Raw genomic sequence first — 14,929 nt, 5'->3', positions numbered from 1 at the left:
GAGAACCGCTGGTTTACAACACATATTAAGCAAAAGAAAACAAAACAATACATTCTAGTAGCAACGATGGCAACAAGGTGCTGTACCGTTTGACACATTCCCCGTATAAGAAAACACTATCTGTAGCTGCCCACCACTGTGGAGGTTGGCGGTTCCAATCCACCACGGTGCATCCGGCTTGGTCGAGCGTCTATATCAGCGTTATTCAACCTGCAGCCCGGGGGCTCCACATGGCCCCTGCAGCATGTCTATGGGGCCCGTCATGATCATAAAAATTAAATATATTTTTTCTACTTTCAGTGTGGACAAATCATTTCTGTTTTTCAGTTTCTCTCCAAAACCATCAGAAAACTATTGTTGACTTGTTTTATACAAGACCTTTTTGCTAATTTGTTTGTTCCAAAAGAAGAAACAATGAGGTTTGGAAATGTAGCTGTTTTCTGTGTGTTTCCTTAATTTTTAGACTACTCTTGTAGTGTGTTAAAAAATCATTGTCTAAACGTCCAAAATTGGACCGTCATTTTTAGCTTGCGGCCCTTGAACTTTTTGTATTTTGCTGAGTGGCCCCTGAGACATCCTAAGTTGAGTAGCCCTGGTCAATACGAACATAATTGGCCCGTGTTCGGGGGAGGGAAGCCAGGCGAGGAGATTCACTGCACGTACTGTACTCCTACGGGCTGGGGGGGCAGATCCTGCCAGCCGGGAGCAGTAGGACAAAGCCTCTACGTCCTCCCGGTGGGGGCTCCTCACTGGCAGGATACAAAAGCAGTGACAAACACGCAGAAAATATGTGTGGGGAGGAATCAATTGGCATACCGACTAAATTAGGGAAATGGGGTAAAGAAATCATACAGACACTCATACGGACACGAACGTCAGTTATGTCCATACATGGAGTTCTGTGCTCATACATACACACATACATACTGTAGTGTACATACACACAAAGCCAGACGTAGGAGCGGTTAGCAGCGCTCAAAAAGAAGGGGGGAAAAAAGAGAAAAATAACAATCTGTTCGTCCTTCTGTCTTTGTGTTAGTTGCTGTCTCGTAAAGCGCAAAACATCCAAGCTCTTGGATAGAACCAAATGGACCCTTACAGGTCGGTAACTCTTAGGGTGGTCCTTGAAATTAAAAAAAGTTTGAGAACCACTGGTATTGTAATTGTATAGCAGACGTGAAGTCCACATAACCAGCTCTGAGGGAGTGATAAAAACCTGGTTCCCGGAAAACGGTTCCAAATGTGATGGAACCCATTCCCCGGGTTCATCAATGTTGGATCCGGGTTCCTCTGGTTCCTCCGGGTCCCAACCCCAGTTTCTACTGTGTTCGGCTCGGTTCTGCTTGGTCAGTAATGGGTTAGTATTGGCAGGGGCGTCACAAGAGGCGGGGGGGAGTGGGACTGAGTTACCAGGGGCCAATGTGGAGGGGTCTTAATTATTTTATACTTTAGCTATTGAAAAATAGCAGATATACAAGCTCAAGCCGCGCTGGGAGCTTGTAGATCTGCTATTTTTTTAAAGTCGCGAAAACGTGTGCAAATCTTTGAATATGTGTATCTTTTAAGCGAACATTTTTTACTTAAATTTTGCTTCTGAGGGGTCCCTGCAAGGAAAAGTTTTGAGATGGGGGTCCGTGGCCAAAATACATATCGTTTTTGGGGTCCTTCACATGAAAAGATTTGAGCAACTCTGACCTAGAAACATTTTTTTAAACATCCTTTTAAAAAAAAACTTAGAAGGATTTGAAATATTCAAAGACTTGCACAACATGTTCACGATTTTTCAAAAATAGCAGATCTACAAGCTCGCAGCGCGGCACTCGGATGCCGCGCTGTGAGCTTGTATATCCGCTATTTTTCAATAGTTAAAGCACAAAATAAGGCCCCCTGCAGTGAATCATTGTACCCGGGGCCCAGAATTTGGTGCGACACCCCTGAGTATTGGGTTCTATTGGGTTCTATTTGCTTCCTCCGCTCCAGGCTCGCTGGGCGGTGGTGGAGTGTGGCGACGCAGCGCACGGGTCCAAGTCGCTGTCGTCTGACTCTCCCTCGGCGATGTTGGGCTGACCGCCGCCGGCGTAGCGACCTCCTCCTCCACCTCCACCTCCTCCTCCTCCTCTGTGCTCCTCTCCCGGCCGGGCGGAAGAGGAGGAGGCGTAGAGGCCGTTGTTGAGGACCTCCTGCTGCAGGCGTTCTCTGGACTGTTCTCTGGAGATGGAGAAGCCGCTGAAGGACCTCTCCAGCTCCTCGTTGTCCACGGAGGGGAAGGAGATGGACGTGTCACTGCCCAGCTTCTCTCCTGGAATGGATAAGAAAAGAAAAGGCGGAAGAAGTACTCACATGTTTTACTTAAAGGGATGTTTCACTTTCAAATATACTTTGGGTCATTTTATCGTCTAACCGAGCTTTTTTTGGAGCACCCGGGTCAGTTTTTAAGTTGCTTGATTCAGTATTTTAGATATTTGATATTAATGGGTTTGTACAAACCCATTGTAACTTCAAACTCCATTTTAAGCATGATAGATTGATTCATTGAAAACAGCCGTCCTTGGTTCTGGTGATTCATACTACCCTCCTAATAAGTGAGCTGGCCGTGTTTTTTTCAATTACTTTTTTCATTTATTTTTTATAATTATTTTGGAAAAGTAAAACAATTAAATACAATAAAATAAATGAAAAAAAGTAATTGAAAAAACACGGTCAAAACACGGAAAGAAAGAAACTTTGCATAAATCCACGGACCCCCCACGCTTTAGTTGCTTTTTACAATATTATCTTCCAAAAGTAAAAAGGTCACTTGTAGGGATGGAGCTCATACATCAGCTGTAACCACAGTTACATCAGTTTCTTCTTGAAATGCTTGGATCCCGAGGCTACTGAGAGACAGATACTGACAGGCACAGACGCATGTCTGGAGTCTCACATAAAAGGTAACCAAGTAAGCATGTCTGGGGTCTCACAGCACACGGTTGGTTCTACAGACTCCAACCTTTGCACACAGATTTTGTCTATGTTCTTAGCTTCTTCCCCTGCCATTACTGTACTTGCACAATGTACAGTTGTATGAAACAACATTCTTTTTTGTAGAACCACTGATCCAACCAATATGCCCATATCTCCTTATAAGACAAAAGTTAAAAATAGTTTTGCCTATCATTAAAACAACCATTCATTAATGAGCAATAAGTGTTAAATGGCTTCATATTATGAATAGTACTACTACTGTAATAATTACTATACAATCTCCATGTCTCTTCAGCTCTTTATAAACAGAACATGCATATTTAACCAAACAAATTCACTTGCATTACGTTTTACACTTGCATTACATTCAAATAAAGTATTTTCTAATCGACAGAAGGCAAGTGACTTTTTTATTTTTGGAAAATAATACTGAAGAAACTAAATCGTTAATGTGTGTAGTGTACCGTCACTTTAAAAGTGTAATGTTGTTTTCCCGGGCAGTGCTGGTTTGCAGGTATCAATAACCCAGTTAGCGCATGCGTAGCCTGGTGACGCGAGGTTTGCGCATGTGCAAGTAGTTGTTGTTTTGGGTTAAAACTGATTTCGGTTTGGTGTTTCCTGCCAAAGTGTAGTCCATTTTGACAACAAAATGACGTAGGATGCCATCCGGTCTTGCTTTTTTCGGACGTTTTTCACCCGGAGTCGTCGCGGACCACCGCCGCAGACCACCGGAGCGGCGCCGCAAACCACCCCGACCGATAAAAATCCGTGGAGGGGTAGAACGCATGGTAGAACGTAATTTTCTGGACAGGATTTGGGGATTAAGAGGTTAAGAATCCTTCACCATGGTAAACACTGTAGCTGAGCGAGGCTACTTCCTGAAGACCATGGCAGATAAGCTGTGATTGGCCGGTAGTGTATCATGTGTGTATGATCCGCGATGTGATTGGCCAACGTATACAGATGATGCAGATGACGCTATTTTTCCGCGAAAACCGGACCCCGGCCAGGATCATAGAAAACATATAAAGAGAAGGCTTTAAAAGCTGAAAGTAATGGAGTGGGTGTTCTAAAACTTTAGCGATTTAACAGTTAGGACAATTTTAAGATTCGTTTTATAAAAAAGGTTACATGGTATAACTTTAAGTTTTCGTCAGTAAAAAAAGGTAGTCAATGAAACAACTAAATTCCCACTGCTTCAAACTCTCTCTCACCTCCTCTCTCTCCGGCGCTGTGTCGATGAGCCCGTCCACCGTTGTGGCGGTCTCCAGAGGAGCGCTCGTTGGCCGGCGGCGGCGGGATTCGAACCAGCGACCCGTCGCACACAGGACTCGGAGTGTTGCCGTGACTTCGGGGCTGAGCGGGCGGAGCTTGCTGGTGGAGCTGGGAGCCGATAGGCTGCCAGGAGGTGGAGGGAGGGCAGGTATTGGCCGGTTGTTCGAAGGTTTTGTGTGAGCTGACGGACCTGATGATCTTATTGGCTGACTGAGATTTAATCAGCTTCTCTCCTGGACATCTGGAATATATACATATAAATATATAAAAATATATGCAAGAAATATTAAAAGTACTGATGTAGAGTTATGTAACTAGTAATATATTTCGGGAACACATCATAAGTAGATCTGACCATATAGAGGCTCTATATAGATCTATATCAGTGGTTCCCAAACTTTTTAGCTCTACAAGCTTGCAGTGCGGCACTCGGTGCCACGCTGTGAGCTTGTGTGCAAGCGGGATCGGAGTGACACATTAACTTGAGTCAAACTTGAATTGAAGTTTAACATTAAAGCCATAGAACATTGAATTCCCTTTAACTTTAGAGCCATGCAGATGTGAATTTCAGTTTAACGTTCAGTTAACTTTTGAGCCAGCAAGACTCTAGAAGGTGGAGGCTGGGGTGGTGAAGCATGCGTTGTCAGTAGCAGCAGCAGATTGTGGCAGAAATAGTACTTTTCTTTCGACAAGGTTTTACAACATATGTCAAACTCAAGGCCCGCGGGCCAGATCCGGCCGTGAATGAATTATCTATGGCCCCCAGGATGATATTTAATTCACCCTTTGTTAGCCTTCTGGTTGGTCCCTGACTGACCAACCAGCAGGCTGCCTTGTCTCGCCCGGTTCCACCTTTTTTATGCTGAATTTGCTAAAACTTAATTTTTGGAGAAATAAAAACATTTCAGAACATGCTGAGTCTCTATACAGCCACTGAGCCGCTCCATTTTACTGAAACCAAGTTTGAAATTAGAATTAAACACACAGAATAACAATACGAAGCAAACTGAATTAAAATGGTAGTGGATGGAGTGTCCCACCGAGTGTCCCACCAAGACACAGCAACCAATGGGTGGGAAGAGGGGCGGGACAACAGGCGGGACTTGACAAAGGGTGAATTACTATTAAAAACCGGCGGCCTGCAGGCCGCAGGCGCCCGCTGGTGTTTTGCACACACCAGCGTAATACTACAAGCCCCACAATGCACTGCGAGTGCATTGGCGCGCATCGATAGCCGGCGAACGCACTGCAGCGCAGCGCAGCAAGCCCCGGGCCTCGGCTTCATCATTCATCAGCAGTCAGAGCAGTCAGGGGTGTCGCACCAAATTCTGGGCCCCGGGTACAAGGATTCACTGTGGGGCCCCTGTGCTTTAACTATTGAAAAATAGCAGATATACAAGCTCACAGCGGCACCGAGTGCCGCGCTGCAAGCTTGTAGATCTGCTATTTTTGAAAAATCATGAAAATCTTTGAATATTTCAAATCCTTCTAAGGTTTTTTTTTTTTTTAAATCTATGTTTCGATGTCAGTGGAGCTCAAACCTTTTCATGTGAAGGACCCCCCATCTCAAAATATTTAGTTCCAGGGACCCCCCCCCCCCAGAAGCAAAATTTGAGTTACAAATGTTCGCTTAAAAAATACATATATTCAAAGATTTGCACACATTTTCACGACTTTTCAAAAATAGCAGATCTACAAGCTTGCAGCGCGGCACTCGGTGCCGCGCTGTGAGCTTGCAGATCTGCTATTTTTCAATAGCTAAAGTATAAAATAATTAAGGCCCCTCCACCACCTTGGGCCCTAGTAACTCAGTCCCACTTTCCTACCCCTTGTGACGCCCCTGAGAGCAGTGGTCAACTTTCAGCTACCTCCTGTTCTCAGCAGGTGGACGCTGAGAACAGGGGGTTTCGAGCCAGGTGGGAGGCAGAGTACATGTTCACGGAGGTAAAAGGCAAACCTGGGTCTCTTCTGTGTGAAGAAAGTGCGGCTGTAATGAAAGAATATAATCTAAGAAGGCACTATGAAACGTCTCAGAAACACACAGACAAGTGAGCATCACAGAGCATTAACGTATTTTCAGTTTTTAATTCAGTTAAATTTTTTGCATTTGTTACTACAGGACATGAGCCAGGGGTAGGGCTCGATAAGCAGTATGCTTCTTCCTACTCCTTTTTTTGGCACCTTGGACACTTAATCATGTCAAAAGAACTCTTGAACTTGAACTCTTTCTATATTTATTCATTATCTCTTGAGACTATGCTATGTTCAGATGCACAGATATCACACTTGTAAAGTGCTGAAAAATAAAATGAACTGAACATGTGATTTTTTTGTCTGTGTGCCTGTAGATTTTTATATTTTATTTATTTCTTTTTTTCAGTTGAATGGACTCACTTTGCAAGAATGAATACAACTGATTTGATTTACTCTCTCATTTTACTATTTGAAGGCATTGATTGGTGAGCATCATAGGGCAGCACAATAATGCATTTTCAGTTTATAATGCATGCAATTTCATTTCTGCATTTATCTTGCTACTGTTTTTTTTGCTGTTTGCCTGTTGAAAATGTTTTCACTTGAAATTACTGACAGAGCCATAAGAAAATATTGCTTTATTCATTTAATGATTAATTAATGTTAGTGCAATAATATACATTGTGTCCAGGTTCAATAGACTATGTGCAATCATTTCAATATGTTTCAAATAAACATTGAACCAGTCCGGCCCTCGTTTCTTTGGCCCTCTGTGTATTTGACTTTGACATCCCTGTTCTACAAGGTTCAGGAAGTTTATCTGTCATTCAGTACAAGTAGAGAACGAAATGTGTTACCCAGGTCCTAGATATGGCAGAATAATAAAATATACCTAGAGTAGACACTATAAAATAAAAATCACACCCAATGTGAAGTGAGCGGTGGTCGTACTTGCATAATGTCTTCAATTGGTAATTGGTGATGTAATACAGGCTACACACACACACATTGCTATGGCAAAACGCTGAGGAAAAAGACTAGGATATAGGTCTAGGATGTAATTGGTGATGTAATATATATGGCTACACACACACACACACACACACATTGCTATGGCAAAACGCTGAGGAAAACACATTGCTATGGCAAAACGCTGAGGAAAAGTGGCTACAGATAGGTCTAGGATGTAATTGGAAAAGTGGCTACAGACACACGCACAGCCACTCTATGGAGCGGTTTACCACCGCTCAAAAACTACATAATACCTATAGTGCAACAAAGCAATCTCGGTCATTGATAATAGGGTAATGTAACTGACCCAGTAATAGGGTAATGTAACTAGTAACCAGTAATAGAGTACATACGTGTATATCTTGGTCATTGATAATAGGGTAATGTAACTAGTAACCAGTAAGAGTACTTACGCGTATATCTTGGTCATTGATAATAGGGCAATGTAACTAACCCAGTAATAGGGTAATGTAACTAGTAACCAGTAATAGAGTACTTACGTGTATATCTTGGTCATTGATCGACTCTTGGTAAGGTGATCGACAGGACTCTGGTAGGGAGGGGCGGGGTCAGGCTCCTTGGGACCAAAGTAGGCGTCGGTCTCAGATTGGGGGATTCCCATTCGCTGGATGTAGATGTTGACCAGGAAGTCCAGTTTCCTCTCCATGGACAGCACCTGTACCAGGGGCGGGACAGGAAACTGTCACGATGATGTCACTTCCTTCAAGCTTCAGGTAGCTGGTGATTGGTCGATACGGGTGGGGGATACTTAAAGGAGGCATTTATCATACCCCTTCATACCTGCTTTAGTCGATTCTTTTCATAGCTGCCCCTGTTGCTAGATTTCGTCTGCCCCTGTTGCTAGATTTCGTGGGCCCTCTCATAAGTAACCTCACAGGCACCCTTACTTGTCAAACAGACGAGAAGATCCTCTGCTCCTCCCCTCCCTTTCTAGGCTCTCCTCTCTCTGCTCTGGTGCAGAGCAGAAGCCGTTTGACAAGTAAGGGTCAAAACAGCAGTTCGGTTGGTCTCAGGACGTGTAAACACAACCCAATAAAAAAATACTAACTTTGAAGCTAAAGAAATAACCGCACTAGCGGGATGACAATCCACCGTGTTAGTTATGAGAGGGCCCACGAAATTTAGCAACAGGGGCAGCCGAAATCTAGCAACAGGGACAGCTATGAAAAAAATCGACTAAAGCAGGTATGAAGGGGTATGATAAAAGGCAGATTTAACCCTATATGTGTTTTGGTCAGGTTGCCTCCTTTAAATTCACTGTGCTTTTTCTATAAAACGTTATAAAAAGTTATTTTGGTTGATATAATCTTTCACGGCTATATTTTTCACATTAAACCTTTCACATATGGGTTTTTGTCACTCTTAACACGAATAAACATTATTTTGACCCAAATTACGATAAGCCCCATACATGTACCAGATTTGGTTAGACCTGTAGCAGTAGTGCATTGCCTACATCTCCCAGGATGCTTTGGGGCGGGGGTTACTTCCTGAAAGACTAGTAAACAGTACAGTTGCACGTTACTCCACTGTGTCCTGTGTCTATCTTTATACATGGTGTCAGAGAGTGAAAAAGGACTCAAAAAACACCGCGATTGGAACGCAAAACGGCGGACGTCAAGAAGATATTCGGGAGAACGTTCTATGCCGACGTTATTTGCGCAAAACAGCGCCGAACGTAAAAAAAAAAAAAAAAAAAAAAAGTGGGCATGGACCTGTTTGAATGGAAAAAGAAGACGTACCTTATTATTGTTGACTATTTTTCCAGGTACATCGAAGTTGCAGAGCTCAGAGTGACGTCATCTGAGGCTACCGTTCGGGCTGTGAAAGACGTTTTTAGTCGTCACGGATACGCAGAGACCGTGGTTTCTGACAACGGGCCCCAATTCTCCTCAGAGACATTCAGATCATTTGCAAAAGAGTGCTGCTTCACACACGTCACGAGCAGTCCTCGGTACCCACAAGCAAATGGTGAGGCTGAACGTGCTGTTCAGACCATCAAGAAGCTATGGGAAAAAGATGCTGACCAAGTCAGGGCACTACTGGCATACAGGGCCACTCCGCTGGAACACAGATTCTCACCGGCGCAGTTGCTGATGGGGAGGAACCTGCGCACATCTCTGCCCCAGCCTTCAAGCAAGCTGGATCCTAAATGGCCAGATCTGCAGGTGTTTCGCCAGAAGGATGAGGAAGGGAGACGCAAGCAAGCTGCAAACTACAACCACCATCACCGTTCCAGAATGCTTCCAGAGCTCCCATCTGGACAGAAAGTGTGGGTCACCACAGAGGCAGCCCCAGGGACTGTACTGAGTAATGCCCACACACCAAGGTCATACTTGGTAGAGACTGACAGGGGCATTCTAAGGAGAAACAGAATCCACCTCAGAGCCACAGGTACTCCTCCTGAACAACCACAAGTCACCAGGTCAGGTAGAGTGTCGAGGGCTCCTGAGAGACTTGATTTGTAATTGACAATGTGATGCATGTGTTCTGGTGTAAAAAAAAAAAAAAAAGAAGACATGTCAAAAAAAAGAAGAGTGAATAAGGATGTATGTCCCATTGTGCATTTGAAAAGTTTATTGTGCATTTGAAAAAGTTTAAATAATCCATTGTGTGATAGCAGTTCATGTGCAGTTGAAAAGTTTAAGATCATTCAGTTAATTTGAGAAGTTAAAGAAAATGTCTTTGCTGAGCTAAGAAGGGGAGGTGTAGCAGTAGTGCATTGCCTACATCTCCCAGGATGCTTTGGGGCGGGGGTTACTTCCTGAAAGACTAGTAAACAGTACAGTTGCACGTTACTCCACTGTGTCCTGTGTCTATCTTTATACAAGACCTGGTGGTCCCCGGACCGCAGGTTGATCAGCAGTGACGTGACATCATCACTCACCTGTTTCTCCACCTTCCCCAGCCTTCCCATCATGCTCGGGTCCTCAGGGAGCTCCTCATTGGCTCCTTTGGGCCGGTCCTTGTCTACAATTGGTGTTCCTCTCCCAACAATCTGGTCAACTCTACCCGGCAACAGACAAACAGTACAAATAGTAACTTGAAAGATGCAATTGGAAATTGCAAGTGTGGTTACAGATGTGACTATATTCTGCAGCAAGCTAACTGTCATGTGAAGCTCAACCAATACTCCAGCTAGCACCACTCCCAAATCAGGGTTCCCACACATCTTTACCAATTAATTTCCAAAACCTTTCCAGAATATTTAACCCGATTTCCAGGACTATATAATTCAGCTCAATAACGAGTCGCTTACTCCTATGTGCAATGCCCAAAGACAGGTAGTGTATGCCAGTAGTTCTCAACCTTTTCAGGCTGTGACCCCCCAAAATAATCATATTTGAAGAGAGTTGAGGAATTTTGTATAACACGGTTTTATTGTGAAAATAGCCGATCTACATATTTTCACAATTTCTGCCTCTAATATTTGACAATTTGGCCAATGTTTAATTTGTCATTTCAGAGGTATTAACAAAATCAATAACCAAAGACAATGCATAGCTATTTTTTCCAGGACCTTCCAGGACCCTTGATCAATTCCCAAACTTTTCCAGTACTGGAAAAAATAATAATATCTAATTCCAAAATATTTCCAGGAATTTCATGACCGTGGGCACCCTGCCAAATGTTTTTCCACCAATTTCTAATTGCATCTGATTTCCATCAATTTAGAATGGCATCTGATTAAAAAAAAAGTGGTGGAAATAAAGTTTAACCAGAACTACAGTGTAGATGAAATTCAGGGAATTGCGAGTGTGGTTGCCTATTTATTGTCTGGACAGCCAAATTGTCATGTGAAGCTTGACCAATCCTCAAGCTAGCACCACTCCCCCATTGAACTCAATGGACTTACTCTATAATGGTGACGTCACAGAGAATGCTGCTTCCTGATTGGCTATGTTTACGCAATGTTTGTGTTCCGGACTAGAAAAATCAAACCTCGGTTTGAAGTGAAGCGGTGCATTTTTATTCTATGTGTTCTAGAGCTATGATATCTGTGTTCTAGATCTATACATTCTTTGTTCTAGATCTATACTTTCTATGTTCTTTAGTTCTATATTTGTATGAATTCTGAATTCTGAATGATTATATCTGGAGGGCCAAATTGTCATGTGAAGCTTGACCAATCCTCAATTCTGCATGCACGGGACATGTACGGGACAGACAAAACTAACCAATCACAACGCAGGGATGCACGGGACAGGTACGGGACACACAAAGCCACTCCTTGGAAGCGGCTTTCACCGCTTCAACAATAGTCTGGTTGCCATACTAGCAACCACACTAATAACTACTCTGTCGAGGTGCCAACTTGCGCCTCACACTCAAGCAGGCCACACATGGCCTACGTGTGCACAAGCAGAGCGCGCCACGAGGTGTGCTCTGCTTGCCTCATGTCCCTAATGTCTTCACCACGAGGTGTGCGCTGCTGGCCTCATGTCCCTGATGTCTTTGCCCGTTAGACATTACCAAGAGCGAACCAAACTCTGCTGATGTCATCACCAGGAATGCTGGTCCCTCATTGGCTGTAGGTGTCACCTACATACACACAATACCCAGAATCCCAGCCGTTTCAGGGCTACAGTCTTCAAAAACCCAGTCACCTACATAAGGTACATACCCAGCCAATTACAGTACTTGCGCGCTCTGCTTGCGCAAGTAACAATAAAGATGCAATTCTGGGAAATTGCAAGTGTGGTTGCACTGATACGAGTCGTGAGGAATCCACTGGGAAATGAATTCCATCTTACCATTTATATTAGATATTGTGAACCATTAACTTTAGTTCAAAATGTGGAATTATGAACGATATGAAATGAACAAGTTCATTTTAGAAGTTTTGAACTTGAACTTGAACTAGTTCATGTTTTAATTGAACTTTCCCAACACTGGTGATATACCGGTAGTATAGTAATACAAGAACATTCACGCACACACGCGAGCGCACGCACACAACACACACACACACACACACACACACACACACACACACACACACACACACACACACACACACACACACACACACACACCTGGCCTGTAGGTTCTTGATTCGTGCCAACATGTCCAGGTGACCTGCTGAATACTGTTCTATCACGTCCATGACGTCATAGGGCCGCAGACTCTCCTTGAACTTCCTCTTGGACACCATGAAGCGCATGATACTGAGAGACAGGCAGACAGACAGGCAGACAGACAGACAGGCAGACAGACAGACAGACAGGCAGGCAGGCAGACAGAGAGAGAGATAAAGGTACAAATTAAAAACTTCTCATTTGAAATGTAGATCAGCCAGACCCTGTATAAAGTCTCTCATTTATGATGTCTTAAGTTTGTAAGTAAAGGTGTTTATACTAGTAAGACGCCTCAGGGCGACATGCAAATTGCGCCAATTCTTGGCCATCTGGCCAGTGATGTATATCGGACCAGTTACTCATATATGGAGATCCATGTACTGTATACATCCCTTTTATGCCCATACATGGAGATCCCTGTCTGAACCAGCCGCACATATATGGGCTGTCTTCCTCCATATATGGGCATTCCCATCCTGTTAGATATGGGCTTAATATTGATGACATCAGGGATCTCCATATATGGGCATAAAAGGGATTCTGTAAGAGTGGTTCCCATGACATCACAACATACAATATATTTCATGCCCATACATGGAGATGCCCATCTGAACCAGCCACACAGATATGGACCATGTCTTGGATATCTGGCAAGTGATATATATAGATCACATCAGGGATCTTCATATATGGGCATAAAAGGGATTCTGGGGAATACCCATATATGGACTTTTACATAGGTGATGTCACCTGTGATATCACCTGTGATGTCACAGTGATGTGTCAAGGGAATAGACTGTAGAAATCTGTACACACACATCTACACGTGGACAAGCTGTGACATTTCTCATGGTAAACTGCGACCCTTCGGTCACAATTATTTTATGAGATCATGTTTTCACCCCTGCGCGTGCGCCACCCATTGCCCCTGTACACCGGCCTCCTGCCCAATCACAGAGCTGCATGCTGCTGTGCTCCTCCTAGAACACTCCCTATGATTGAAGCACACTAAAACACAGGATCCACTGCAATATTTTGAGCTTTTCATGCATTTTCAACGCCTCATAGACCACCCAGTAACATCCTGTCTCGTCTCGTCAGCGAAAACCGTACATACGTCTCGCTATATTTTAGTCATCAAAGAGCCACGTTTAGCTCACCCGACACTCCAATAGAGATAAAAAAAAACACAATTTCACAAATGAACGATGAAGAACAGAGAATAATGTTGAACAGAACATAAAGTTAAAGGCATAGCATGTAACTTTGCCCTGTGCTTACATAACAAAACAATAAATGCATGTTTTACCCATCACTTCTCCAGTTATCAACCAGTGGAGTAGTGGTGGTGTTTACCTGCAGAAGCACACTGTCCTCTCACTGTATGTACAGTAGGTGTGTTCACTGTTGGTTTTGATACACACATTAGACAGGGAAGTCTTTTGGGCGCCTACCAAAACAAACAGTGAAAACACCGAAAATACAATGAGACGACAAGGTAAACACCACCACACTACTCCAGCGTCTGATAACTGCTGCTATAGCGGGAAATTGGTTAATAAAAAATAATTACAAAAATTGCTTTGATGTGTAAACAAAGGGCATAGTTACAAACTAAGCCTTTAAAACAGACAAAACAAAAGTGCTCTTACCCCCAAATGGAGCCTTTAAATCCTGGACCACAAACTCAATGAAATCAACAAACAAAGAAACAGAGAAATGATAAATCAATGGATGAATAACACAAAATGTGCATTTAGTTCAAACAAAAAAAAAAAGAGAGAGAGAGAGAGAGAGAGAGAGAGAGAGAGAGAGAGAGAGAGAGAGAGAGAGATCTTTGTGCGTAAATGAGGGGATTCAATGTTTACCAGATGGCTCTGATGGAGGCCTTTATGCCAGGGGTCAAGTCCTGGGGGACGAACTCACAGTGACAACTTTTATTGTCATCCGCCAAGTCTTCACCTGGGAGGCTGGCCTCTGTAACCATGACAACAACAACAATGATGTTAACTCTTTCACTGCTAAACGAACCCCCCCCCCCCCCCCCCTTTTTTTGGCGCCATAACGATTCGTTCGTCATAACGATTGGGCGTGGCCAACTAAACTGATGCCAGCCGGCTGTGTTCTTCTTCGTGTGCTGTATTTCGGGAGGCTCCGACTACATTCTCCCATGTATCCCTGCGGTGCACGTGACCGTTGGCAGCCAAGAGCATCTCTGATGCCTTTACAATTCTATGATGGCGACACCCATATTCCAAGGGGTAGAAAGGGCCATTTGCGCTGCATAGAAACCAATGGCTTCGCTTCGTCCATATTTTTCTACAGTCTATGGTCTGTTATCTGTGTGTGTGTGTGTGTGTGTGTGTGTGTGTGTGTGTGTGTGTGCGTGCGTGCGTGCGTGCGTGCGTGCGTGCGTGCGTGTGTGCGTGTGTCAAACCTGTTGGACTCTTCTGTCTGAACTCTTCATCCTGCATCTCAATCAGCACTGAGAGAGAGAGAGAGAGAGAGAGAGAGAGAGAGAGAGAGAGATACCCATATATGGAAATCACTGATGTCATCAATATGACGAGGTGTAAGTGTTACACCTCATTACACTAGGGCAGTCA

The 14,929-nt window shown here is 43.8% G+C and overlaps 1 protein-coding gene across 1 annotated transcript in view; it reads right to left on the bottom strand.

Moving 5' to 3' along the window:
• Positions 1 to 1,958: 1,958 nt before the first annotated feature.
• The window catches only part of kcnq2b (potassium voltage-gated channel, KQT-like subfamily, member 2b), a gene marked incomplete at both ends in the record, with an annotated part of 51,444 nt that continues 38,473 nt past the window's right edge, over positions 1,959 to 14,929 (bottom strand). Inside the window, 7 exons of the mRNA XM_080728369.1 lie at positions 1,959 to 2,299; positions 4,179 to 4,480; positions 7,725 to 7,900; positions 10,133 to 10,253; positions 12,282 to 12,413; positions 14,192 to 14,300; positions 14,761 to 14,808. Coding sequence (XP_080584495.1) covers positions 1,959 to 2,299; positions 4,179 to 4,480; positions 7,725 to 7,900; positions 10,133 to 10,253; positions 12,282 to 12,413; positions 14,192 to 14,300; positions 14,761 to 14,808 — 1,229 coding nt within the window. The remainder of the gene's footprint in view (positions 2,300 to 4,178; positions 4,481 to 7,724; positions 7,901 to 10,132; positions 10,254 to 12,281; positions 12,414 to 14,191; positions 14,301 to 14,760; positions 14,809 to 14,929) is intronic.

The sequence above is a fragment of the Nannobrachium achirus genome (genome assembly GCF_963921795.1).
Source record: "Nannobrachium achirus genome assembly, chromosome: 6".
NCBI classification, from domain to species: Eukaryota; Metazoa; Chordata; class Actinopteri; order Myctophiformes; family Myctophidae; genus Nannobrachium; species Nannobrachium achirus.
The sequence above is the reverse complement of the archived record's forward strand: the minus strand, read 5'-3'. Positions and strand labels throughout refer to the sequence as shown.